The sequence below is a fragment of the Papio anubis genome, chromosome 12 (assembly GCF_008728515.1).
Source record: "Papio anubis isolate 15944 chromosome 12, Panubis1.0, whole genome shotgun sequence".
Taxonomy (NCBI): Eukaryota; Metazoa; Chordata; class Mammalia; order Primates; family Cercopithecidae; genus Papio; species Papio anubis.
Genome location: NC_044987.1, coordinates 114,993,369 through 115,018,102, shown reverse-complemented (window position 1 = coordinate 115,018,102; position 24,734 = coordinate 114,993,369). Strand labels below are relative to the sequence as shown.

Sequence of the window (24,734 nt, the reverse complement as noted above, 5' to 3'; positions counted from 1 at the left end):
GAAGGCCGAGGTCCAGCCTCCGCTGGCCCTGGGAACCTCGAAGCCGCACCAACCGGCTTAGGATGGCAGAGCCGCCCTCCTTAGCCTCGGCCCACTCTCCTCCGCCTATTGAGAGCCCAGGTGGAGCGGAGAAAAGGCCGGCGCTGGGGTAGCCTCGTCCAACTTTATTGCTCTGGAGAACAGGAGGGCAAGCCGGCGAGGGACGGCAGTGCCCAGGCATCCCTCTCCCCGAGGCTGCCGGCCCGGCCGTGCCGTCGGGGAGGACCCCGCACCGCCGCGAGCGCGCACACACACTCGGTGACAAATAAATACGGCGGCCGACCCGCCCGTGGGGTCGAGGATCCGCCCTGCCCCATCCCGGGAAGCGCGCCGGCGGCCCCTAGCGGACACGCGCGCGGTATCCGGGACGGCCGGGTCCTCCGCAGCGCAGGCCCAGGGTAGCGGCGGACGCCGGGGGCGCGAGAAATTATGGACCACCCAGGCCGGTGGCCTCAGCTCAGCACGCAGCGTTCCCGCCGGCTCAACTGCCGGCTCAGCTTGCGGCGCCGCTGTTCCAGGCCGCGTTCCAGGCGCTCGTCCTCCTCCAGGGCGCTGGGGGGAATGGGTTCGAGTCAGTGCAGCGTTGGGCGGGGTCCACACCAACCCTCTGCGGGAGCATGTCCTAGACCCTCCCAACTCCCAGCGCCGCCCAGCGCCACTCACATCCGCTCCTTGTGGTCCAGGTCCCGGACCAGCTCGTCACGCTGGTTCACCAGCGACACCAGCTCCTCCAGCAGGAGCTGCTCTCGGTGCTGCTGTGCGGACGTTTTCTTCCAGTCTGAAGGTCGAAGCGGCTAAGCGTCAGGAGGCGCGGGCCCGGCGCTGTGCCGCCTCTACCCTGGCTCTGTCCTGCCTCCTGCCCCCTAAGCCCATGTCCCACCTTCGATGGCCAGCATGGCCCGCAGCTCGCGGCTCAGCAGCTCAAACCTTCGCTCCAAGTCCTGCTCCTCGATGCTGGACGGTGCAGGGGGGTGGCAGGTCAGGAAAAGCGGCATAGGGAGAGAGTGCCCAGGGCTCTGGCCACTCCCTGACCCCATCCCACCTCCCCAGCAGTTCCCAGGGAGGGCAGGGCTGACCGCAGAGCTATCCTCCAGTCTCCAGACCACATTATCTCTTTTCTTCTGTTTTCTCCAATTGCTGGGTGTTTATGTTGCCCCCCCACCCCGAAGGACCCCTGAAGGATTATTTGCATGAACACTCATAAACAGGAAGTATTGGCTACAGTTATTCTTAAAAATGATCCCAAACGCAAAAGGGAGGCAAAGCCATCCCCACCCAGCAGGATGACAAAGGCAATGGCCGCAGAGTGGCTTTGGACCCCACATGGGAACCAGATCATATCTCTCTGGGCTTCTGTTTTCCTTACTGTAAAGGAACAAGGTCACACTGGGGAATTCAGCCCTCAACTTCCTGGGCCTCGGTTTTCTTTTTCTTTTCTCTCTTTTTTTTTTGAGACAGAGTCTCCCTCTGTTGCCCACGCTGGAGTGCAGTGGCCCGATCTCGGCTCACTACAGTCTCTGAACCTCAGGAGGGTTCACACCATTCTCCTGCCTCAGCCTTCCCATTAGCTGGGACTACAGGCGCCCGCCACCACACCGGGCTAATGTTTTGTATTTTTAGTAAAGACGGGGTTTCACTGTGTTAGTCAGATGGTCTCCATCTCCTGACCTTGTGATCTGCCCGCCTCGGCCTCCCAAAGTGATGGGATTACAGGCGTGAGCCACCGCACCCAGCCGGTTTTCTTATTAGTAAAAATAGTTCTAATTTAAGAGTTTTATCCTTAATTTTTTTTTAATTTTTATTTTTTGAGGCAGAGTCTCGCTCTGTTGCCCAGTGCAATGGTCTGATCTCGGCTCACTGCAACCTCCACCTCCCGGGTTCAAGCGATTCTCCTGCCTCAGCCTTCCAACTTACCGGGATTACAGGCACATGCCACCACACTTGGCTAATTTTTGTATTTTTAGTAGAGATGGGGTTTCACCATGTTGGCTGGTCTTGAACTCCTGACCTCAGGTGATCTGCCTGCCTCGGCCTCCCCAAGTACTGGGATTACAGGCGGGAGCCACTGCACCCAGCCAGTATTACACTTTAAGCAGCAAATTGGTTAGGACAAAAACAGTCAGATGGAAGAGGAATCATTTGTCAAAAAGATCTCTGTAGGAAGAAGAAAGTAGTGAAGAACCCTAACCAAAGTAGCTGAGAGTCCCTCTGCTCTCCTGGCCTGGGGCCAGCACTCACAGCAGCTGCAGCTGGTCCTGCCTCCGGATAAGAGCGTTCTTCTTGTTGACCAGGGTGAACCACTCCTGGATCAGCACCTCCTCCTGCAGCTTGTTGGCACCTGCATTGGACAGGGACAGTCACCAGGCCTGCCCCCTGCCCCTGGTATCAGTGTAGGGCAGCTGGGGGTTGGGGGAGGGGGTTTGCTCCCTTGTGACATCCCAGAAGCCAGAACTGGGTGCCTCAAGGAAGCCACTTCAGGGCCTCAGCATGCCTGGCTGTAAAATGGGAACGCTGACGCCAGCCGTGCCTCTTCCCAGCTCCTCCCAAGGTCAGGAACAGCTGCAGGGCCGGGCAGACCTAGTGACGTGTTGGGGAAGGGACCCCCAGATGCATGCCCCACCTGACTCCATAAGGCTCCTCAGCTGCGTCTCCACCTCAGACGCCCGCCCATCTATCTGCCTCTGCTCCTGTTCCAGGGCCTGCAGCTCTGCACACACATACTGACTTGTGTCCTGGAACCGTTGCTGGGGTGGAAAAGGCAGAGAACAGGGTGGACTCAGCCCAGGCCCTGAATAGGAGGTGCTCAACCATCAGCTCCTCCCACTTAGCCCTCCTTACCAGCCCAGCCTCCTCCCCTGGGCTTGGGGGTGGCTCCTCCGAGAGGGGACTCCCACCTGCAGACAGAGATGATGATAAGGCACCCCCTAACCACCACCCATCCCCAGGAAGTCCCCAGTCCAGGCTTTGTGAACAGCCTGAACTGAGATGGTCACCACTCCTGCTACTCACCAGGGGGCTGCTGAGAGGCTGCAGCTGTGGGTGGGCCCAGGGCAGGGCTGGGGTCAGGGGCCGGGCCTTCCTGTGGAAGAAGGGGCCAGTGAGGGCTGGGAGGGGTTTCCCGCCAGCCTGGGCCTGGGGCCAGCCAGAGCCACTCACACAGAGGGGAGGAGGGGTCCTTGACCCCAGCCCTTGCCCGACCCTGCCCCTCCTCTAGTCCTGCATGCACAGAATCCCTGGGCCCACCTCCTTCCAGGGAAAACGCCTCCTCAAGCAAAGGCCACGGCCTTCATCCTTCCTGGCCCTGTGGCCCTGGGCCCATCCACGCCCAGGCTCCGAGCTCCCAATTACCCTCCTGGGGCTGGGCTGAGCTCCGGCCTCACAGGGTGAGAGCCTTTGAAGGGCCCAGCCCAGGCCTCTCCTCCCCACTCTCTCTTTTTTTTTTTTTTTTTTTGAGACGGAGTCTCGCTCTGTAACCCTGGCTGGAGTACAGTGGCAGGATCATGGCTCACTGCAACCTCCACCTCCTGGTTCAGGTGATTCTCCTGCCTCAGCTTCCCAAGTAGCCACCTGCCACGGGGATTTTTGTATTTTCAGTAGAGACGGAGCTTCACCATGTTGGCCGGGCTGGACTCAAACTCCTGACCTCAGGTGATCCGCCCACTTCAGCCTCCCAAAGTGCTAGGATTACAGGTGTGAGCCACCACGCCCAGCCTCGACTCCTCCTCCATGGAACTCCCTCAGGCCACTTCTGACTTCTGTCAGCTAGTGCTGGCTTCCCATCATGGCCAGGGCCCCATGCAGTGACCATTGCACTCACCCGATATGGCCCCATCCGTGTGATCCAGCCCAGCCCTGCCTCCTGCAGAGGCCCCACCCAGGCTCCCTCCCCTTCTGTCCTCAGGGCTTCCCAGACCCGGACCCTCCCGAGCCAGCACCTCCACATCCTGGCCAAAAGGGGGTGCCCTGCTGCGTTTTCAGTTCCCACACCCAAGAGCGGCTGCTGCACGCTCACACACACAGGACAAATCAGGCTGGCTGGATCTCCGAATTTTAGCCTGGAAGGGCAGGGCTGACCCCATGTGCCTACCCGCCCCTAGTGACTTGCTGGGACTGTTAGTGCTGGGGGTCCCCAACTTGCGGCTCAGCTGACAGCCTGGCCCCTCAACTGCTCCTGACCTGGCCCCCCAAGTTTGGGTCATCTGACCTGTGTCAGGGTCATGGGGCAGGGACAGTGGTTGAGCCACCCATGTCCACTCCCACCTGTACCTCTCCGAGAGGCAGCCCTGGACATCCCTGGCTCAGGGGCCATCCTCTCTGGCCTGGGGCAGTGGTGGCTTCCCACCAGCCACCATCATGGCCTGCCTGCTGACTCAAGCTGAAACCGAAGCCTCTCTGACACTCCCCCCACCTTTTAGGTGTCACTGTTTCACACCTCTCCTCAGTCCCCCAGCCTCATGCCAAAGCCTCAGGCAGCTTCAGCCTCAATGTTCCTACCACCCTGAGCCACGCCTAGACACCGCCCCCTGGCCACAGTGACCGACTTTCAGTTCCCAAAATAGCTTTCTCAGCCTGGAGTCAGCCTCCATCTTGGGCTGCCTGGTACCAACGTGACCTCCATGACCCAGCCCAGCCCTACTTCCTCCAGAGACCCCCTGCCGGGGCCCCCACACTCTTCCCACCGCCCTCCCTGACTTCCATGTCTCCAGAAGCCGCCTCTGATCCCCAGGCTGGGCAGATGCTGCTCCCATGGCCTCTCCCATCACAGCTCCAACCCCCACTCACCCCGTCACAGCTGCTGGTTTCCCATGTCTCCCCCTCATACAGAGCTGGGCCCAGAAAATACACCCGGGGTACACTGACTAATAACAACAGCTCATATCTACCAAGTGTTTCTGCACTTAAAGCACTTTATGTGCATTGACTCACCAGATCCTCCCAACAGCCCCGGGAGGCAGGGACCATGACCCTCCCCGCTTTACAGATAAGGAAACTGAGGGTCAGAGATGAGGCTCCTAAAGGGTCTGGTCTAGGACCCAGGGTTGTCTAACCCAAAACTTTTTTTCCGAGCTTGGCCACCAACTTGCTGTGTGCCTCGGGGCCAGTCACACCCATGGGGCCATTGTTTGTGTCCTTGTATGTAAAATGGGAGAAAGCCCAGCCCTGTGTGACCTGGGAGCTGCAGGGCTTCTAGAAAGGAATCTAAGGAAACACACAGCTCCCCTCTTTTTGACAGCAATCTGCAGAGAGCCTCAATGCCACCTTGCAAAAGGCTTTCATACACACTGTAAGAGCCCATGGGCAGGCCAGGCACATAGAGAATGCTGAGCTGACGGGACAGGCAAAGGCAGGAGAGTGGAGAAATCCAGCCTCAGCAGCAGCGGAGCTTCCTCATGCCAGGCCTCATGGGAATTTCAGTGCTTCCTCATGTCTAACTCAAATTCCTCTTTTTTTTTTTTTTTTTTTTTTTGAGACAGAGTCATGCTCTGTCGCCAGGCTGGAGTGCAGTGGCACGATATTGGCTCACTGAGACCTCCACCTCCGGGGTTCAAATGATTCCCCTGCCTCAGCGTCCTGAGTAGCTGGGACTACAGGCCTGTACCACCATGCCCAGCTAATTTTTTGTATTTTAGTAGAGACAGGGTTTCACCATGTTGGCCAGGATGGCCTCGATCTCCTGACCTCGTGATCTGCCCGCCTTTGCCTCCCAAAGCGCTGGGATTACAGGCATGAGCCACGGTACCTGGCCTCAAATTCCTCTTTCAATACCCTCATGTGTGGCCCCTCCTCGAGGAAGACCAGGACTTTGGGAGCTCCCAAGGGCCGGGCCAGGTCAGACCACCTCCCACTGCACACAATGGGCATGAGGAATGGGGGTGGCCAATGAGGAGTCCCCTCCAGCCCCATGGGTCAGACATCTCCTGTGAGACAAGAGTTGAGGGAAGGCCTGACTTGGAAAGGCCAGATGCTGGAACTGGGACCCAGAGGGGCATAGGTTGGCACCTCCCCTTTAAGATTTAAAGAACCACTGACACACATTAATGGGGCTGTGGCCAGAGGCCAACAGATGGGCCAAAGCTGGCCTCATCCTCTTGACTCCTGCGTATCATATCTCCTACAGGCGGGCATCACCCGTGCCCTCTGTCTGTCACTCACAGGCTCAATGCTGTGCCTCTGACCCTACACCCAGGACTCCTGCTCTCAGCCTAGCCTCATTGCCACTTATGGACCTTCTGGGAGATGGCTGGCAGTTCCCTAAACGAGACCTGAACTTTCCTGCTGCCACGTTTTTGCTAATGCAGGTCCCACCATTTGAGAACCCCACTCATTTTTCACCTGGGAAAAACCTGGCCATCTTATCAACCTAGCACCTAGCTCAAATGGTGGCTTCTTCCAGAAAAGCTTTCCCAATGAATTCACTCCTTTCCTTCAAACGCAGGGGTCATTCCTGGACAGCCGAAGGTTTGCAGCAGCCTGGCAGAGCTGCCCCTTGGTTCACAGGCAGGATGGGGCAGTGCTGGGACCCCAGCTGGAAAACCCGTGTCCTGGACTCCAGCAGCTGTGGGTCACTGAGCAAGTTCCTGCTCTTTCTGGGACCATGCCCCTTTCAGCATAGTGACATGACACTCTAGGAGATGACCTGCAACCCATAGGGGATGACAGCAGGGACATGGGCCCTCAGGATCTCCCATCTCCAACCTTCCATTGTAAGAAAAGAGGAGACTGGTCTCCAGCATCTGGGGTTAAAGATGCATGCCAGAGTCCTGGGGCTGGGAAGCCCTGGAGAACCCCTCTTGAGTACAGATAGTCTGCACCCAGCTTACGGGGCAGGGTGGCTGCTGGTTGATGATGAGCCACCTGCAGGGAAAGAAATGCCCAAACCCACCTTCCAGCCTCCCAAGCGCTGGGCGGAGGGCCAGGAATGTGGATCCTGCGGGAACTTCCTACTGCAGCCTGTGATTCCCCACACCAAGTGCCAAGCACTAAAAACCCTCAGCACTTATCCCAGGCTGGCGGCAAAGCCCGGGACCCTGCCTGGCGGGCTTGAATGCGTCCCCTAACAGGGAGCTCACTACCACACCAGAGGACTCTTCCACAGCACCAGGGTCCCTCTGATCAGAAAGCCCCTCCCGGGTCCAGCCAAGCCCCGCCACTCTGAAACCGTCACCTTCGTGCCAGCTCTGTCCTTGGGGCCCCTAGGGACTCGCCCCGTTCTCTGCCCAGCTTCCCGGGGAGGAAAGAAGGAGCCCTGACACTCACTGCAGCCGCAGCTCCCGCAGCTCCCGCAGCTCCCGCGGCTCCGGCGTCCGGATCGTCCACCGAGAAAGAGCTGCTGTTCCGCAGCCTTGAGCGCCTCTTCTTGAGCAGGTCGGCGTCGCGCACATGGGAGAAGGAGCCGTGCGCGCGGGGCGGGGGCACCGGCCCGGGCTCCCCATTGACCGAGGGCCGTCGCAGCCTCACGCCGCCACCGCCCGGCGCCCCCGCCCCGTTCACCAGCCCCTCGACCGGGACCTCCGCGGGTCGCGCCTCTCGGGGGACCTCGGCCCCGCTGTCCTTGCAGGCGCGGCCCGTGTCCGCGTTCCTGGAGGCCGCCCCCGGGGCCGCCCCGTCCGCACGGTCTTCGGCTTCCTTGGGCTCCTGGGGCGCCTCGGCCCCGTGACCGCGCAGCCGCTGCGCCAGGCCTCCGGCGTCCAGGTCATCGGGCGGGCTGGACTGGGCGCTGCCCACGCGGTACGTGCCGGCGCCGCCGCCGCCCTCCAGCTGTACCAGCTGCAGCTCCTGCCCGGTGCAGAAGGCGCGGATCTGGCATAGGTACGTCATGACGATGAGCTTGTCGGGCACCGACAGCAGCACCATGTCCGCTGGCTCCAGCAGCCGCGACACGCCCAGAGCCGCGAAGCCATCGAAGGCCTGGGGGAAGGGTGCGCTCGGGGTCAGCGGCGGCAGTGGCCCGCGCCACCCAGCAACGCTGCAGTGCCGCCCCACGGAGGGGGTCCCCGGGATTGGCACCCCAGGCTTTGCCTAGCAACACCGCCCCCTCCTAACAAGGGAAATCCAGCAACAGGGCCCGCCCTCGCGTTGCTTAGCAACGGCACACAGTCCACCCCGTTACCAAAGTGTGGTTTTGGAAAAACCATCTAAGGGAGGAAAAACGCTTTAAAACAAACAAACAAAAATAAGGAAAACAAACAATTTAATGACGAAAGGGGTAAAAAGTGGCAGAACTTCCAGAAGCCACTGCTGGGCCCAGCAGCCCACCTTATCCAAATCTGAGACTGAAAGCCTGGCTCTCTAGACCCTCCTTCCCTCCAGGCAGCCCCCCATCCCATCTCACCTGCTTGTTGTTCTGCTTGATGCTGAGTGGGTCTAGGGAGGCATAATCACTGCAGAGAGAGTGCTGGTCAGAGACTGGGTCCACATTGCCCTCCCTGATGGCTCCCCCATCCATTCCCACCCCTCTGGCAGCTCACATCTTGTCTGGGTAGAATCGGTGCAGGATGGCACAGAAGGCCAAGCCGTTGCGCCAGGATGTGGTGAAGTTGGTGATGCGAACACCACGGTAGCCAGCGGTGACTGCCTGGCACCACTCCAGCAGGGACTGGCTGGAGCTGACCACGGCAGGTGTTGCCTGGGGACACAGGGGTGGGCTTAGGGAATGTATAAATGGGCTCTGTGCCCTCTGCCTCTTGGGGAAGCTCATGCCTGGCACAAAACAGCCCCATCTCTGAGCTTGCAGGGGTCACCACAGACCACTGGCCAGAGCCTTGGGGCCAGGTAAAAGGGTTTTCAGATGCAGGGTTATCTGCCAAGGTCACCTAAAAGGTCAGTGGCCCCCAGACAAGATCAGAGGTCACCAGCAGCCAGACCTCAAGGTCAGCCCAGAAAATCAGCTTAAAGGTGTCCAGGCTGGGCACGGTGGCTCAAGCCTGTAATCCCAGCACTTTGGGAGGCCGAGACGGGTGGATCACGAGGTCAGGAGATCGAGACCATCCTGGCTAACACAGTGAAACCCCGTCTCTACTAAAAAAATACAAAAAACTAGCCGGGCGAGGTGGCGGGCGCCTGTAGTCCCAGCTACTCGGGAGGCTGAGGCAGGAGAATGGCGTGAACCCGGGAGGCGGAGCTTGCAGTGAGCTGAGATCCGGCCACTGCACTCCAGCCTGGGCGACAGAGCGAGACTCTGTCTCAAAAAAAAAAAAAAAAAAAAAAAAAAGGTGTCCAGCTCCATGCGGCCCAGGGAAGATGGGGTAGGAGAACCAGGGCATCCTGAGAAAGGAAGGGATGAGGGGGCTCCTTCAAGCTGAGCCCCGCACCCCACCCGATCCCATTCCACCAGGTGGGTCCATGCAGAGCCGCCGTTCGCTCAGCCCCAGGTTAGTGGGAAGCAGCAGACTGGGCCCTCGGCGGCCCCCATCCCTACCTGGCTGCCCAGCAGCCTCCTGTCCTCTTCAGCCTTTTCTGGGAAAGAGGCCCTGGGTGCCCCAGCCCCTGCCCCACTGGCCACCTGTGCTTCGGGCGGGCTGGTCTCTGCGAGGCTTCCCTCAGCTTCTTTCCCCTTCTTATTTCCCAAGACCCCAGCCTCCACTTCCTGGGCCTTAAAAGTACCAGATTCGTTCTCTGGAGACTCTAAAACCTTCATCCCTGCTTCCTGGGCCCCCCAAGCCCCAAATTTTCCCTCTGATATCCTCCAAACCCCAGCCTCTTCCTCCTGGACTCTCAGAACTCGACTCTCTGACCCTTGTACTCCTGAAATCTCTGCTTTTGCTTCCTGGGATCCTAAAACTCTTGGCTGAGTGACTGGGGCCCTTAAAGCCTCATATTTGAGAGCACTCCCAACTTCAGTCTCTGCTTCCTGGACCCCCGAAGTCTGAGCCTCTTCCTTCTCAGCCTCTGGAACTATAATTTCTGTCTTTTGAGTCATCAGTACTTGGGCCTCTGCCATTCCAGCCTCTGCCTCTGAGATCCCTGAACCCCCCACCTCTGTCTCCTGGGCCCCAGCTACCTCAGATTCTAGCCCTGGGACCCCCGAACTCCTAGATGCTATCTCTCGGGTCCCCAATATCTCAGTTTCTACTGTCCCAGTCTCTATCTCTGGAACCTCTGAACCCCCAACCTCTTTCCCCTGAATCCCTGTTATATCAGCTTCTATCCCTGGAACCCCTGAATCCCTAGATTCTATCTCTTGGGTCCCCAATATCGCACCTTCTGCTGTCCCAGTCTCTATTCCCGGAACCCCCAAAAGCCCCACCTCTATCTCCTGGACTACCAATATATCAGACTCTGCTATCTCAGCTTCTATCTCTGGGACCCCTGAATCCCTAGCTGTTATCTCCTGGGTCCCTAATATTTTAGCCTCTGTCCTCTTAGCCTCTGTCTCTGGTACCCTAGAAGCTTCCACCTCTGTCTCCTGGGTCCCCAGCATCTCAGATTCTGCTATCGTATCTTCTATCTTCAGTGGCCCCAAATCCCTAGCTATCTCCTGGGTCCCCAGTACCTCAGTCTCTGCTATCTTAGTTCTTGTCTGCAAAACTCCTGAACCCCCAGCCTCTGTTTTCTGAGTCCCCAGTACCTCAGATTCTGCCGCCCCAGTCTCTGTCCCTGGGGTCTCTATGACCCCCACCTCTGTTTCCTGGGTCTCCAGTCCCTCGCACTGTCCTGTCCCAGCAAGCTCTGACTCCAGGACCCTTGATCTTGCTGCTTCTATCTCCAAGGCCCCCAGTATCTCAATTTCTAGTGTCCTAGTCTCTGGGAACCCTGACCCCTCAACTTCTTTCTCCCGGGTTCCTGGCACCTCCAACCCTACCACCTCAGTCTCTGTTTCCAGGACCCCTGAAGCCCCAGCTTCTGCCTCCCAGCCTCCCAGACCCCTGGATATTGCCCCCTGGGCAGGTGATAACACGGCCCCCTGCCAGCTGCTCACCTGGGGCCTGGTGCTTACTGCTCCAACAGAGGGGCCCTGCTCCAGGCCTGTCCCCTCAATACCAGGGGCTCCGCCCCTCACTTCTACACCCTCTCTCTCCTGGCCTGCAGCAGCCCTGGCCCCCTTCAGGTCACCAAGTTGCCCAGAGTACCCTACAGTCTGATCCATCGTCCTGACTCCCACCCTCCCCTGAGAGCCCCTTGGAGGAGCCTCAGGGGTCCCCCTGCATCTTGCCTCAGGCATCAACCCTGTTGCCTCTGGTCCCTTAGTGTCCACATGTCTCACCTTTGACCTGTGCTCAGCATCCACTTGACAAACTGCTGAACTCTCTTCAGCCTCCCCAGCTCTGACTCCTGACCTCTTAGTGTTTGCCTCTCTGCCTCCTGACCTGGGCTCAGTGTCCACCCCACTGGCCTCTGGACTGTCCCCAGTGCCCATCTCTTCAGCCTTGACTCTCTGCCCTCCAAAAGGGTCTCCAGAGCCTTTATCCTCAATGCTCAGGCCCAGCCTAGCTCCATGGGCTTCTGTCCCTTCCTGAGGGCATGCCTGGGCCTGGGTCTCCCTAGCAGAGCCCAATCCTGCTGGAGGAGCCCCTGAGGCTTTGGGAACCTCATCTTCCCCTTGGGGGACTGGGGGCCGGAGGGCATCAGAGCCTTTCTGGAGCCGAGGGGCTGGGGTTGGGGCCGTGTCCTGGCCTGGCTGCCTTGAAGACCTGAGAAGAAAGCAGGAGGGGGAGTTGGGGGGCTGCTGTGGCCCCAAATCTCAGCACCATCCCCCACCCCTCAGACTGTTGGGGCCCTGGAGAGGCAGGTTGGTGGGGTGAGGACTGCGGCTCCTATCAGGGGGCAATGGGGGTGGGGCTGGTTCCAAAGCTCACCTCATCTCTCGTGAGGTTTCCGGGGGCCTTGGGGCCTCAGGGCCCACCTGGCCCCCGGCTTCAGTAGCTCGTTCTGGCCCCTGGCCTCGGGAGGCTCTGGCCGGGGGTGCAGGAGCACTCACAGGGGCTGGGCTGGTATCCTCAGCATTAGAAGGGCTGGCAACTGAGAAGAAAGTGGGGGATGCTGTGGCCTGGGCCCAGTGACCTGGGGTCTGGTCTCCACCCCCAACCCCAGCCTGGGTCTCACCTGTCTGCCGGGGTCGTCCTTGACCTTCCTCCTCCTCCTCACAAAGCGTCTTCAGCTCTCGAGAGGGATCTGGGGGTGGTAGGAGAGGGCAGAAGGGCAGAGTCAGCCCAGGGCAGGGCCCTGCAGGCCTGACCCCCTCCCCCAACTACGGTGCAGGGCCTACCTGGGAAACGCCCCGGCCTCAGGGCACCGCCCCGGCCTGCGAGAAGAGACAGGCCCACAGATGTGGAGAGAAAGAGAGAGAGAACCACAATAGTGGACAGAGAAAAAGCCTGGACAAGCAGCGGGGAGGGATGAGGAAGCCCCAGCTGGCCCAGGAGGGCTGGTGGTGAGGGATCAGGAGCGGGGCTTCTGAGCCAGCTGTCCTGGGTCAGGTACGGGCCCGGCAAGCACCACACAGGGATGAGAAGAGGACCCAGGAGCCCAGGAAGACATTGGGAACCCATCCTCCAGGACTCAGTTGAAGACTAAGGCCATCACGGAACCAGCAGCCAGGTTGGGACGATTGAGGTTGCCGAGTTGGTTGGGACTGCCTGGGCAGTTATGAGTTCCCATCACACGGCGGGCACAGCAAGTGGCTGGTGGCCCAGGAAACCCTCCCTCCCCAGGTCTTGGCAGTCTGGATCCACAGCAGGCTGAGCCCACCTGGCTGGGTGACTTGAGCCCGGGCCTCGGGGGCTCCTGGGCCATGAGCCTCGTCTTCATCACTCTCAGCAAAATCATCCAAGTTGCCCACATCACTAGGCTTCACACTCATGAGGCTTGCAAGACTCTGCATGTCATCGTCCCTGGGGGGCAGAGGTTAAAGGTGAGGGTGGGGGTTAGAGGTCACAGGCCAGGGTCAAGGAGGGCAGGTAGGCACTCACGTGGCACGGCCCTCCCGCAGCAACACCCCGGAAAGAGTGAGGCTCAGCTCAGCCTGCACCACCTTCACTGACTTCGGCTTCAGCCGCAGCCTCAGCGGGACTTGGGCAGGCACGGGCCCTGCATGGCGGGCCAGGTCCACCTCGGCCGTGGCCAGCACCTTCCGCTGCCCCTTAGACTCCTGTGGGCCAGAGGAGAGACCAGGGGAAGGAGCATCAGTGCTGTCCCAGGGTCCCCAAGATTCCAGACCCAAGCCCACTCCAGACACTCACATTTTCAATAATAAATGTCCACTCTTTGGCCTCATACTGGTCCACGTGGGGGTCCTGGGAAGGAGTGCTGGTGAGTACACGGCTGCTGGGGCAGCAGCAAAGGGAGCAGAGCCTGTGCTGGCTCAGGAGGTGCTTGGTGGTGGTGGCTTTTTTTTTTTTTTTTTGAGATGGAGTCTTGCTCTGTCGTCCAGGCTAGGGTGCGATCTTGGCTCTCTGCAACCTCTGCCTCCCAGGTTCAAGCAATTCTCGTGCCTTACCCTCCCAAGGAGCTGGGATTACAGGTGCGTGCGGTGGTGGCTTTTACACATGCTGCTACCTCCTCCTGGGATGCACCCCAGGTTCTGGTCCCAGCTGCCTCTCATGCTGCATGTGTTGGGTAAATGCTGCCTCCTCCAAGGAGACCTCCTGGGCCAGTCACGCTGAGCAGGCCCCCCTAATTCTTGGCCTCACCCCCCGCATCCTCTTCTATCTGGATGAACAACCTACCAGGAGACCCGGGTGACTGCCCGTGTTGCAATTGCCTGCCCTGTTGCCATTCATGCTGGAGGGCTAGAGACTCACCCTGTAGAGGGTCACGGAGATGTCCACATTCTCAGGTACCATCCACACCACGGTGCCCCGGTATGGGTTCTGGATGCCCGGCTGCCAGCTGTGGGCCTACAAGGGGCAATCTGAGTCCTCCCCCGATCTTAACTCTTCCCTCCCACACCCACCCTATCACCAACCTTGACACCATCTTCCTCTCTCCTCTGTGGATTCTGATCTGAACTTGAACCTGACTCCACTCCCCCATCAGCCCCCATCAGCTTCCCACTGGCCCCCATCCCTAACCTGGATCCCCAGTTGCCATCCTTCCCCACCTTGGAGCAGATGCGTCGGTTCCGCCGGGTCCACACCACCACCAGCTTATCTGGCTGCCTGGGGAGGGGGAGGGGGAGGGGGAAAGAGAGTGGGCTGCCTGGTCAGGCTCACCCGCCTCCCCATCTCCTCTTTCTCCTCCTCCCCCAGCTCCCTCAGGGTCTTCCTTCTGCCCACCTCTCCCTCCTCCAGGAGAGGGCCTGGGCAGCCCTTTATCTGGGGCCACAGGGTGCAGGGTGGAGCTGCTAAGGCAGGGTGGGGCCACAGCAGAAGGGCAAAGGCCCAGACAGTGTGGGCAGGCAGGGACTATGAGGAAAGACAGCAAGAGACAGAGACAGGCACATTCAGAGACCAAGACACACAGAAACACAAGGACCCGGTAAGAGATGCCAGACACAGATGCGCACTTGAGCGTTGTGTACACACGCAGACTCCGACACAGGGAGACAAAGACGAGGGATAAAAGAAGTCCCTTCGCGCAAAGATGTTTGTGGGGCGCCCATCATAAACCCAACCCAGTTTTGGGGACAGAGGCGGGCAAAAGAGGGGCAAGACCTTTCCGATGAGGACAATGGAGGTGGGGGCAGACTACCAGTCAAGAAAGAAAATAAATTAACAAGCGAACTTCAGGGCGATGTGAGGGAACCCCTTGGGGGTCTCCTTGAGGTTGGGTGTCTGAGCAGAGACATGAGTGGCAGGGGGATGGGCTGTGTGAGGATCTAGAGAAAGAGGGAATGGCAAGTCCAAGGGTCTGCGGCTGGAGGGTGACGTCAGAGAGAGGGGCAGAGAGTTGGGGGTGAGGCCAGAGAGGCAGTAGAGGGTCAGCTTGTCATTAACCAACACTGCCATCCCTCGCCTGCCATGTCCAGCCCTTTGCTGGGCCCAGGGGTCCCAAGGAGGATCAGTTTTCAGCGAGATGTTGACAGTGGAGCCTGGGGGGCAATCAGGGAAGACTTCCAGGGGTGACATCTAAACTGAACAGCATATATGCCAGGTCAGAGGAGAGGCAGAGGCAAAGCAAGAGGACAGAGATGGCCACGCAGGGCCCATTCTCAGGCACTGAGTGGACTCAGGGCTGGGCCTGGGGGCAGAAGGCCCCTTTGGGTTAGATGTTCAACTGCTACCCAGGAGGGGTGATGCTTGAGGGGACAATCCGGCCGAGGGCAGCACACAATCTTGCCTTGCCTGTACCCAGCCCCATGCCAGACGCTTGGGTTTGCCCAGCTCACTGTTCCTCTAGGGGCCAAGCCAGGATAACTGGCTCTCTGTTAACCCTGAGGATGCTGAGGCCCAGACAGATTTGGAGCCAAACAAGGTTACACGGTTGAGCCTAGAGCCCTCCAGCCCTGAGCCAAGTTCCCTTCCCCAAGCCCAGATTGCTGGCGATGGCAGAGCAAGGGTAACTAAGGGGCCTTCCCAGAAAGGGGAAGCGGACAGGGGGTGCCTAGGGAGGGCGGGGCTTGGCTGGGCAGCCTGACTCAGGCTGCGCACGCCCTCCTGGGAAGCTGCAACCTGGGCAGGGGCAGCTTCCCGGCCTGGGCTCCAGGCTAAGCAGCCCAGGAGGCCCTACCCACAGCCGCCTGTGACTCAGCTGCGTTGACACTGCCGGCACCCTCAGCCTGCTGTGCCCAGCGTTTCCCTGGCCTCCCGCAGGATGCTGGAGCAGGAGCCAGAGGCCAGAGTTCAAGTGCCAGCCCCCAAGTTCTCCCGGGCTCTGCTGAAAGATGTGAATAGCCCTGTAGCAGGCCCAGTGTGGGCAAGGCCAGGGATATGGCAGCTGCCCAAGGGACCCCAGCCTCCTGCTAACTCCCCTCCCCTCCCCCTGGACCCTATGGTCCCTTCCTGCCCCAGCCCTTCCCCTGGGGAGCCTAAATTTAGCCCCATCTGGGGGGTGAGGCCCCCACAGCTGTGCCCTAATCCAGCCAAGGGAAGCTGACACCAGCGAGCACGTATATTTAGGGTGTGACGCAGGGGCCTGGGCAGCTATGGATGGCGGCATGTGAACGAGATGCCCCTGAGCCTGCTGGTAGTCCGGGCTGGGGCCTGCACCCTCTCGTGAATCACCCCTCACCGTCCCACCTTGCCCTCCACAACCCTCTCATCCCGGACACACAACCTCCTAGGTCCTCAGGCCCCTTTAAGCTGCTCCGCGCCTCCCTCCTCATTCCTCCCAGCACTCAGTTTCCCCTTTTAAGGACATTGTGGAGATGTTTCCAGCCTCCCAGCACTCTAGCTGAAGAGGCGGGAGTTAGAGGGGTTCTTCTGGCTCAACAAGATGACAGGGGAGGAGGGGGCAACATCTCTGTTCTTAGCTGGACTAAGTAAGGTCAGGGAGGGTCCTGCCCCAGCCCTAGCCACCTGCAGACCTCAAAACTTCATCCCTTTTCCAATGCCACCCTGAATCACCTTTCTCGCACAAGACACGCGGCCTCCCTCCCCCAACCCTGACCGCAGCTGAGGAAGGAGTGGACACAGGCAGAACCTCAGGCCTGAAAGTCCTGACCCCCGCGCAGGGAAGGCTGCCCACACCCCCACCTCCAGGGGTCCCACAAATTGCAAGGGCACTTCTGAATCTCCAAGCCTGGGAACAGAAACAGGGCCCAAGCTGGGGTGGGGGCCCATTTGGTCATTGGGCTGGGGGGCAGAATCCTCTCAGACTCAAAGGGCTGGATGAGGTCCCAGTTCGGAGGAGACCCCTGGGCTCCCTCCCACTCACCATTTCTTGGTGCACTCCAACACCAGCTCGTGGTAACAGGCCACGAACTGGAACTTGGCCGCCCGCTTGCCCACGCGCTGCAGGCGCTTCCACACCGAGGTCATGGCCCCCGCCGCCCGGCCGCCCACTTCTCAGGCCCGGGGCTCCCGCTGGCCCGCCACTGCTGGCCCGGCCCGGGTCCCCATGGCCTGTCTGCGCCGCCCGCCCCGTCCGTGCGGAGGTGTCCCAGACTCCGACCGGGGACTGCACTCTCCGCTGCCGCCAATGGGGCCCGCCGGGTGGTCTGGCTGAATCGGCGGGGACGTCTGGGGCGCCTCGGGTGGCCGAGCGCGGAGCTGGGAGCGCGCCGTTTCCTGGAGCCGCACCCCCGTCGGAAGGCGGGCGGGGCTCCGGCGCGGGGCGGGGGCCGGGGCAGGAGCGCGGGGGGCGGGGCGACCCGGCTTCCGGGGCCTCGCGCAGCGACCCGGGAGAGAGAGCAGGAGCGGGGGCCGTGGAGGGAGTGTCACCCGACCGCAGTGCCCGCTCGGGGCGCGCAGAGGCTGCGTGGACCCCGAGAGAGGGCAACCAGCAACTTCGTGCCACCCTAGAGAGCGCTACCCGGGCCGCCTCCCTTCCTGCCCACAGCCCTGGGAGGTATGTACTGCTGGCCCCCTTTCACGGGCTGGGAAAACTGAGACCCAGAAAGGGGAAGGGACTTGCTCAGAGTCATACTGTGAATCTGGGCGAGGACCAGCTCTCCTCTACTCCATGGTGCAGCCACCCACGTCTTAACCAGAGCAGGAAGGCATCGAGTCAGGACTAACCTCGGGGGCCCAACCTCAGAACCTGAATGCTGTCGAGTGGGAAGATAATCCCAAACCCCGACAAGTAGCTGCAGATTCACAACTGACTTCCAACCAAGTGTGACCTTGGGCAAAGCGCTAACACTCTGAGCCTCAGTTTCAATGTCTATTAAATGGGGATAATTATAGTTCCGCCTTTTACGGAATCACTGAGAGCACGAACCTCAGAAAGCATTTAGCAGAAAGCCTGGCTGATTTTGCCGTGCCTTACTAAATGGGATGAGCTATCATGGATGGGGAAAACGTGTCATTTCTGTGTGTATGTTTACTCTCCCTCCTCAGGAAAGCCTGCCTGGGGCGTTAGCGGCTCTGTGAACCCCTAGATTAGAGCCTTTATCGCTTACCCACCCGCCCTGCATGGTAATGAGCCTCTGCAGGTGTCAGCTGCCCTGGGGCAACAGGTCAGTTTGCTCCCTCCCGCCGCTCTGCAAGGTGTGTGAATGAACAGGAGCCCGGTGCGTGACGGCTACTTGGTTTAACGGGGTGTCTGAGTGCCAAGACTGCCAGCTGGGCTGCATCTCCAGGAGGCACCACACACCTCGGTGTGCGGCTTCGCCTCTTTTCAGGAGGTTGTGGGGTGTCGTGTGCGCGTGTCCGGGGCTGAGTACCCACTGTCTCCGAACGTGCTGACTTCTTCTGGTGGGCTTGACACCTGGGTTTGGTTCCCAGTCCCAGCGGTGTGGGTCCCCGGTTTCCTAAGAAGAAACCTTTAACAGATAACTGTAAAGACCGCTAGTGCTGTGGGGAGAGCCGGCGGTCTTCATAGACTAAGCGGGGAATACGGGTCCCTGGGACCCCATCAACCTTCATCGCCGCGGATTCTCACGCCTGGCCTCCGGGAAAGCCCGAGGTGCCGCAACTTCACATCGCTCTGCCTCTGCCGCGCCTCCCTCCCACCCGCGGGTTGTGAGCTCCCAAACCGTTCCAGGAGGCGCCTCCCCCGCCCCCGCCGGGGCCCCTTTCTCAGCCGACTCCGGCCACCCATTTCCTGCGCCGCCCCAACCCCGCCCCGCGCGGGGTGGAAAGTTTCCCTCCTCAAGGTGGGCGGCTCCTTCTCCTTCCTTCCCGGCGGGGAAAGCCCGAAGCGAACTGGGAGGAGGCGGAGGACTCGGAGGTCGCGGGCGAGAGAGGGGAAGTGACTCGACCGCAGTCACCCGGGCGGCTGAGCCAAGCTCGGCCAGCCGGGAGCGCCCCCAGCCCCGCCCGGGCGGGACCGCAGGACCTTCACTCGGGGGGTCTCGGGCGCCACCCGCCGGCAGAGCGCGGGGCCGCACCTGCCAGAACGCCGCGGTCTTCCCGCCCCAGAGCCAGCCAGGCAGAGTACAAGGACGCTGAGAGTATTTATTTATCTACGCGCCCTGGAGGCCGGCCCCTAAATTTAAATATCCAGCACAGGGCCTTGGCCCTCCTGGCCATGGGTGGGTATTGGGACGGGTCCTGGAGCCCTACCAGGGCAGAGGAACCCAGAGCCCGGAGGTGGGATGCCCCTGAGCCAGCAGCTGCCGATAGCAACAAAAGGTGAGGAGGAGATGGGAGCGAGGCACTCATCCCAATCCCAGAGATGCCAAGGGGAGGGGAAGATGCTTCGGGCCCCACGGCAAGGCTGAGGGTTGGCCAAGCTGGGGGTGCACACATGTGGAAGAAGTGGAGGCCCAGTACCATGGGCAGAGGCTGTACCCTAGGTACCCGCCCCAGTGCCAGTCAACCCAAGACAGGAGAAAGGGTTTGGCAGTTTCGCCTCTGAGGAATACATGCCTGGCCCTCCTGTGAGGTGAGGTGGTATGGGGGAAGGCGCAGGCTCCGCAGTCTGAGGGCTTGCCGGAGGGGGAGTTTCTGAGCCTTTTGCATGGGTGCGTGCCCCCTGCCCCCCAGCTCTTCAGAGGCTGATGTGGAAGGCATCCTGCAGCCACTGGTCACGGGCATTGTGCGTCTGGGGCACAGTGAGGGGTGGTGGGTCAGGAGGCAGGCTGGCATCGGGAGGCTCCTCATCGTCAGACAGGCCCGCATCCGGTGGGTAGGAGCTGTCCGAATGGAGGGAGGATGACAGGTCCTGACAGAAGCTCAGGTCTTGACACAGGTGTTTGTAGTCCTGGATTGACTCGTACAGGCCCCACAGCTGGCACAACAGGGACATGTCCAACTGCCGCAGCCCCACCTGCAGACAACTGAGGGTGGGCTGGAGTTGGGGTCCAGGCCACCCCAGCCCATCTTCCCCGCACCTTCCTAAACAAAGGTTTTTTTTTGTTTGGCAGTGCAACTTTAAAGTTGCACACCTGCAAGCTGTGCAACTTTAGTCACGACCCAAAAAATGGGGTTATTATCCATTTAGCAGGATGAAGTAACATCAGATCATTTGAAAATATATGGTAACTACTGCCATAATTTTTAACTATCACTAATTATTGTTACCATAACCCTTGGAACCCAACTGGTGCCTGCAAGTCCTCTGAGACCCAGGCCGCCTGTCCCAGTCCCCTGCGTTCCGATTCAGCCCCCCGCCCAGCTGGCCCGGCGCCCACCCACTTACCATCTCCTTGCGCAGCGCGGCCAGTGCCGAGTCGAGGTTGACAGGACGACGCGGGCCGGCTGCGGGTCCCGCGTTGGCGGCGCCGGCGGCGTGGCGGGGCCCGTCCGGGGCGCGGGCGGCGCGGCTCAGCTCGTCGTGGATGCGGCTGCGCTGGCTGTAGACGCGCTCCAGCTCCCGCCACGAGCCCCCGCTCGCATTAAGGAGGCCGCTGAGGCCGCGCGGCAGCGGTGGGAGCCCGGCCAAGGCGCAGCTTGCCCCGCCCGGCGCCTCTGCCGAGGGCAGCCCGTTCATGGCCACGGACGGCGATGCCACCTCCTTCTCCCCAACACTCCGCCCGGGACGCTGCCCGCAGGTCCCGCACCCCGCGGCCCCGCCGGAGCCCAGCCGCCGCCCGCAGGCCGCGCTTTGTTCCTTCCCCAGCTCCTCAGACTCCGCCTCTGCCCCACCCCCTCCGCATGGGCCGGGCCTCTCTTAAAAAGGCAATGGCTGTGGGACCACGTCGCGTAAAGCTGAGAAAAAGACAGCGGGGCACCCACTCACTCAAGGGGAGATGGAAAAATGAGGCGGAGGGGGGAAAAGGCCGAAGGGGGCAGGCGTGGTTTCTTCGTGGTTCTTTTCGCTACCCCGTCTGCCCGCCGCGCCCCGCCCCCACACACAGTGTTCTGCCCATTACCCTCCCAAGAAAAATGATCTAACAGTGGAATCAGGAGACTGGCAAGTCCACAGTTGGTGCCTAACGTGCCACCTGACGCTGAGGTCACCACAAACTCCTGTCGCTGAGTACCTGGGGTGGCCATGAGATGGAATAGGCTGATAGGGTCAGGATGCTCAGGGAAAGGAGCGGAATCTATCAAGGGGATTGGAACCCAAAATCTCACTTCCAGGTGGGGAATGGGCACCGGATGGCGGAGGAGGCTGCAGATGTGCTGCCAGACACAAGGCTAGGGTCCACCCCTCTGGCTGCTACCTTTGAAAAGGCTATCACCTCTTCCTTAGAAAAGGTGCATCACATAGTCATCTACCTACTCCCGCATCCTGACGGGAAACTGAGCAGAAACAAGTTCAACTCATCTCAGGGCGTCAAGGAGAGCAGAGAGTGGAGAGGTGAGAGGCCAAAAGTAGGAAAAACTTGAGTGCAGCTGGGGCTGGCATGCACACTCGGAACCAGGAAAAGAACAAACCACACAGAGGAACAGCTGTTTTTCTAGAGGGTTTTTCTCAGGGGCTTCTCTTAGTGCTGCAGCTGCTGCAGGCTGCGCAGGGCCTCCGCACATGCGCGGATAAGGCCACACAGCTGGATGCTAGTCTCCAGGGAGGTGCTAGAGCCTAGTTCAGCAGAGGCCCAGGTCAGCTTCTGCAAGAGGGCTGTCTGTGTGCAGGCCATGACATCTGTATTTGGAGGCACAGCAGGAGTGGGTGGCCCCTGGGCTGCCTTGAGTCCTGCTGCAGCTCCCTCACAGTGCTCCGGACGAGGTACTGGGGGCTGCGGCACAGGTCGAGAGCCCAAGGGCAGCTCTGAGGCAGAGGCCAGCTGGTGCTCCCGAGCTTGGGAGAGAGCAGCCTGGGCATTCAGAGCTAAAAAGAGGAGAAAGTGGGTAGAATGGTCAGGATGCCTGGCCCACCTCAGCCGTGAGCTGCTCTGCTCTTTCTGTGCTTGAGGTGTTTTCCCTGTCCCTCTATAAGGCAATTCATCCACTTTCTACTTTGTATCACATTTATGCCTTAGCTTCAACTCTCCATCAGTACTGAGCCTGATTGAGCTCAGACTCTAGCGCAGTGGCTGGCACACAGGAGGTGCTTAGTTCTCTTATTGAGTTAATGGTCCTCTTTAGAGCCTAAAAGAGAAATCATTTTACCTCTGCCCCACCCAGAGACTCCACTGTCGCCCCCCAGGCCTACTGTTCTCGGGCCTCTATCACCACTTACCACGCTTCCCCCCTAAGCACATCCGGCCCCTCTCCCGGATTATTTTTTACCCTCACCGGGATTATCTTTATCCACGTCTGAGTCGAGTTCCTGACAAGCCACGCAGTAGATTTTCCGCTGTTTGTCTTGGAGGAGAATCGTCTACGGACCAAAAAGAACATGGGGCCGGAATGAGACGCCGGCGATGGAGTCCAGAGGGGAGGACTGAGGAAGGGCTGAGTGGCCCGACCCGCAGACCCATCCCTGCTCACTCGCCCGAGTCTCGCCTCACCCCGCAGTCCGCGCACGTCTCGCCCAGCATGCGGTAACCGCGCAGCAGATAGTCGCCCATAAGCCGGGAGATGCGATCTTGCCGCTCCCGTCGCGCCTGCAGCACCTTCGTCTCCGCCTCAGTCGGGGGCTCCCAGGAGAAGTCGTCGACTTCTGGGGAAGAGAAGCATAGGGACTGGGGGTCTTGCCGGAGCGGGCTGCCTCCCGTACCTCACAGCCACAAGCCCCTGCCGCCCAAGTCCTCACCGGCTCCGTTCAGGGCCATGTTGCCGTGGTCGCTGCCGGGCTCACCGGAAGTGACGTGCAAGCGGCGCGCCCTCCGCTGCGGCTCCGCCCCTTCTATAGCGGCCGAGAATCAGGGCGGAAATGACGCCTCAGCGTGGTCCTCAGATCTCGCTGTGCCCGGAGTGGGGCGTGTCGGCTGCTACTGAGAACCTGCCCAGGGGACGCGTCAGTCAGCCGGAATCCAGGGGACATGAACCTTCCGACGCGTGAGGCCTCGGGAGGAGCGTCTCCGTGGTAGCTCTGCTCCGGTCGCAAGACCTGAAAGTGGCCTCGGGAGGTCGCCCTTCCTGTACGTCGTGGATGAAGGGGACCACCTGGCTTGAGAAATCCCCGCTGGCCTCCGCCTCCCCTGGGGTTTCCCTTTCGGCGCAGGCGGGGCAGCGGCATCATCACGACCATCGGCACCCGAGTAATCACAGCGAGCGGCCCTTTGCGCATTCGTGGAGCTTCCTCAGGCCTCAGTGCTTCTCACTTCGCCCAGCAAGGCTGGCCAGGAGGGGAGCCTTCTCGCATTCCGTCTATTTCAAGACCCCTCCCCTTCTGCATACTTGGTGTCCCAGTCTGTCTCCCCGCTGCTTCCCGAGGCCTGGGACTGAAGCAAAGTCGCCCCGAAACCGACCGTTCTTTGAAATTGAAATCCTCAAAAAGCCTGCGGACTAAATAGCGCTGTACTCAGCACGCGCATTGCGCTTCCAGCCGCCCTTGGGTGCTGCGTACTGGGCAGGGTCGGGTTGGGTCCTTCCTACATACTCTTGCGACCGTTAGGCTCTTCTTAGGTGAGTTGCAAGTTAACATTACCAGGGCTCTCTGAACTTGGACCTTGGTGCTTTTTTTTTCTCTCTCTCTCTCTGTTCCGTGTTCTTTTTCCATATGCATCCTCTCCCTTATTAGATTCAGAGAAGCCAGACAGGGCAGGCAGGGGTCCTCAGATGTGCAGTCTGCAGGGCCTGAGGTTGTACACCAGGGCAATGGAAAAGCAGCTAGGACTTGGACTTTCATAATTACATCGACAGTCTCCTCCTCCGGATGGCACATGCCTCCTCAATCTGACCTGAAGTCCTCTCCTCCTGGCCTCCTCTTCCTTCCACGTAAAACCCCTGGAACTGTCATTCTTGCTGCCTCCTGCTTACCTAGAGAGCCCTGTGCCCCTTTCGCATCTCCATCTACCAGTCAGGCTCTTGGGCAGCAGCGTACCTGACTTAGGGCCTGTACCCCAAGTCGTTTCTATCAGGCACTAGAGCCACCGTTTTTTGTGTGTTTGTTTTGTTTGTATTTTTTGTAGCAATTGGGTTTCGCTGGTCTCCAAGTCCTGGACTCAACTGATCCTCCCACCTCAGCCTCCCAAAGTGCTGGGATTACAGTGAAGTGCACCCAGCCTTAGGCTGACTAGAGGAACTATCTCTATACCATCTCTTGGACGCACAGACCCCCGGGTTATTACTGTCTCCAGCTCCCAGCCCTACCCTGAATTCCTCAGTGCGCCGACTATGTCACCATTATGGCCGATATCCACTCAACTGTCTATTCTGCCTCGCACCTACGAAGACCCTTATATGAGTCCTCTCACTTAATCTCTCCAATTTACTCCTCATGATAACCTTATATGGGGTATTATCCCCATATAAGCAGGAAACTGAATAATTCTTTTAAAATACAGTGTCATTCTTGTACTAAAAACCATCTGGTGGCTGGGAATGGTGGCTCACGCCTGTAACCCCAGCACTTTGGAGGCCGAGGCAGGCAGATCACTTGAGTTCAGGAGTTCGAGACCAGCCTGGCCAACATAGTGAAACCCCATCTCTACTAAAAATACAAAAATTAGCCAGGTGTGGTGGCGGGCGCCTGTAATCCCAGCTACTCGGGAGGCTGAGGCAGGAGAATTGCTTGAACCGGGAGGCAGAAGTGAGCCGAGAGCACACGACTACACTCCAGCCTGGGCAACAGAGTGAGACTCTGTTTCAAAAAAAAAAAACAAAAAAAATCTGGCATCTCCCCATCATACTTAGACAAAATCCAAAGTCCTTGTTATGGTCTCCAGGGTCCTACAAATCTGGCCTTGGCCCCCCACATCCAGACAACACGTACAGAGATGC

At 59.8% G+C, this 24,734-nt stretch overlaps 3 protein-coding genes and 1 long non-coding RNA gene across 15 annotated transcripts; 1 reads left to right on the top strand and 3 right to left on the bottom strand.

Moving 5' to 3' along the window:
- Positions 1 to 144: 144 nt before the first annotated feature.
- Positions 145 to 17,169, bottom strand: EHBP1L1 (EH domain binding protein 1 like 1). 11 transcript variants are annotated; one of them, XM_021925554.2, is made up of 21 exons: positions 16,792 to 17,168; positions 14,078 to 14,135; positions 13,779 to 13,874; positions 13,218 to 13,271; positions 12,948 to 13,126; positions 12,727 to 12,869; positions 12,245 to 12,280; positions 12,082 to 12,150; positions 11,835 to 11,997; positions 10,958 to 11,669; positions 9,458 to 9,631; positions 8,508 to 8,665; positions 8,372 to 8,420; positions 7,297 to 7,947; positions 3,049 to 3,118; positions 2,878 to 2,933; positions 2,660 to 2,783; positions 2,278 to 2,377; positions 920 to 993; positions 703 to 817; positions 145 to 591 (listed from the first exon to the last, which is right to left on the bottom strand). In XM_021925554.2, exons 1-21 carry the CDS (start codon positions 16,893 to 16,895, stop codon positions 492 to 494), a joined length of 3,285 nt encoding a protein of 1,094 aa, XP_021781246.2. In that variant the 5' UTR covers positions 16,896 to 17,168; the 3' UTR covers positions 145 to 491. The 11 variants fall into 11 exon arrangements, with proteins under 11 accessions (XP_021781246.2, XP_021781248.2, XP_009183904.3 ...); XM_021925556.2 differs by having other exon boundaries at positions 11,243 to 11,669; positions 16,792 to 17,167; XM_009185640.4 differs by having other exon boundaries at positions 9,458 to 11,669.
- A 106-nt stretch (positions 17,170 to 17,275) lies between these two features.
- On the top strand, positions 17,276 to 17,865 carry LOC110741172. Its single transcript, XR_002516941.2, has 2 exons — positions 17,276 to 17,424; positions 17,548 to 17,865. It is a non-coding gene; the product is annotated as an uncharacterized LOC110741172 (long non-coding RNA).
- Positions 17,866 to 18,954: 1,089 nt separating this feature from the next.
- On the bottom strand, positions 18,955 to 22,211 carry FAM89B (family with sequence similarity 89 member B). 2 transcript variants are annotated; one of them, XM_003909569.4, is made up of 3 exons: positions 22,143 to 22,211; positions 20,161 to 20,669; positions 18,955 to 19,788 (listed from the first exon to the last, which is right to left on the bottom strand). In XM_003909569.4, exons 2-3 carry the CDS (start codon positions 20,449 to 20,451, stop codon positions 19,510 to 19,512), a joined length of 570 nt encoding a protein of 189 aa, XP_003909618.1. In that variant the 5' UTR covers positions 20,452 to 20,669; positions 22,143 to 22,211; the 3' UTR covers positions 18,955 to 19,509. The 2 variants fall into 2 exon arrangements, with proteins under 2 accessions (XP_003909618.1, XP_009183910.1); XM_009185646.3 differs by lacking the exon at positions 22,143 to 22,211 and having other exon boundaries at positions 18,955 to 19,798; positions 20,161 to 20,998.
- Positions 21,358 to 23,779, bottom strand: ZNRD2 (zinc ribbon domain containing 2). Its single transcript, XM_003909568.5, has 4 exons — positions 22,603 to 23,779; positions 22,358 to 22,509; positions 22,143 to 22,227; positions 21,358 to 21,735 (listed from the first exon to the last, which is right to left on the bottom strand). Exons 1-4 carry the CDS (start codon positions 22,619 to 22,621, stop codon positions 21,392 to 21,394), a joined length of 600 nt encoding a protein of 199 aa, XP_003909617.1. The 5' UTR covers positions 22,622 to 23,779; the 3' UTR covers positions 21,358 to 21,391.
- Between the last annotated feature and the right edge of the window lie 955 nt (positions 23,780 to 24,734).

Bases quoted from the DNA above. Each gene is read 5' to 3' on its own strand.
- EHBP1L1 (XM_009185640.4), bottom strand. From the start codon at position 16,895: ATGACCTCGGTGTGGAAGCGCCTGCAGCGCGTGGGCAAGCGGGCGGCC. The intron at 13,875-14,077 runs GTGGGGAAGGAT...TGCCCCTTGTAG, and splicing joins ACCGACGCATCTGCTCCAAG to GCCCACAGCTGGCAGCCGGG. The intron at 7,948-8,371 runs GTGAGATGGGAT...CCCTTCCCCCAG, and splicing joins TCAAGCAGAACAACAAGCAG to GCCTTCGATGGCTTCGCGGC.
- FAM89B (XM_003909569.4), bottom strand. From the start codon at position 20,451: ATGAACGGGCTGCCCTCGGCAGAGGCGCCGGGCGGGGCAAGCTGCGCC. The intron at 19,789-20,160 runs GTAAGTGGGTGG...AGTTGTCTGCAG, and splicing joins CCGCGCTGCGCAAGGAGATG to GTGGGGCTGCGGCAGTTGGA.
- ZNRD2 (XM_003909568.5), bottom strand. The intron at 22,228-22,357 runs GTGAGGCGAGAC...TTTGGTCCGTAG, and splicing joins AGACGTGCGCGGACTGCGGG to ACGATTCTCCTCCAAGACAA. The intron at 21,736-22,142 runs GTGAGGGTAAAA...TCCTCTTTTTAG, and splicing joins CGTGGATAAAGATAATCCCG to CTCTGAATGCCCAGGCTGCT.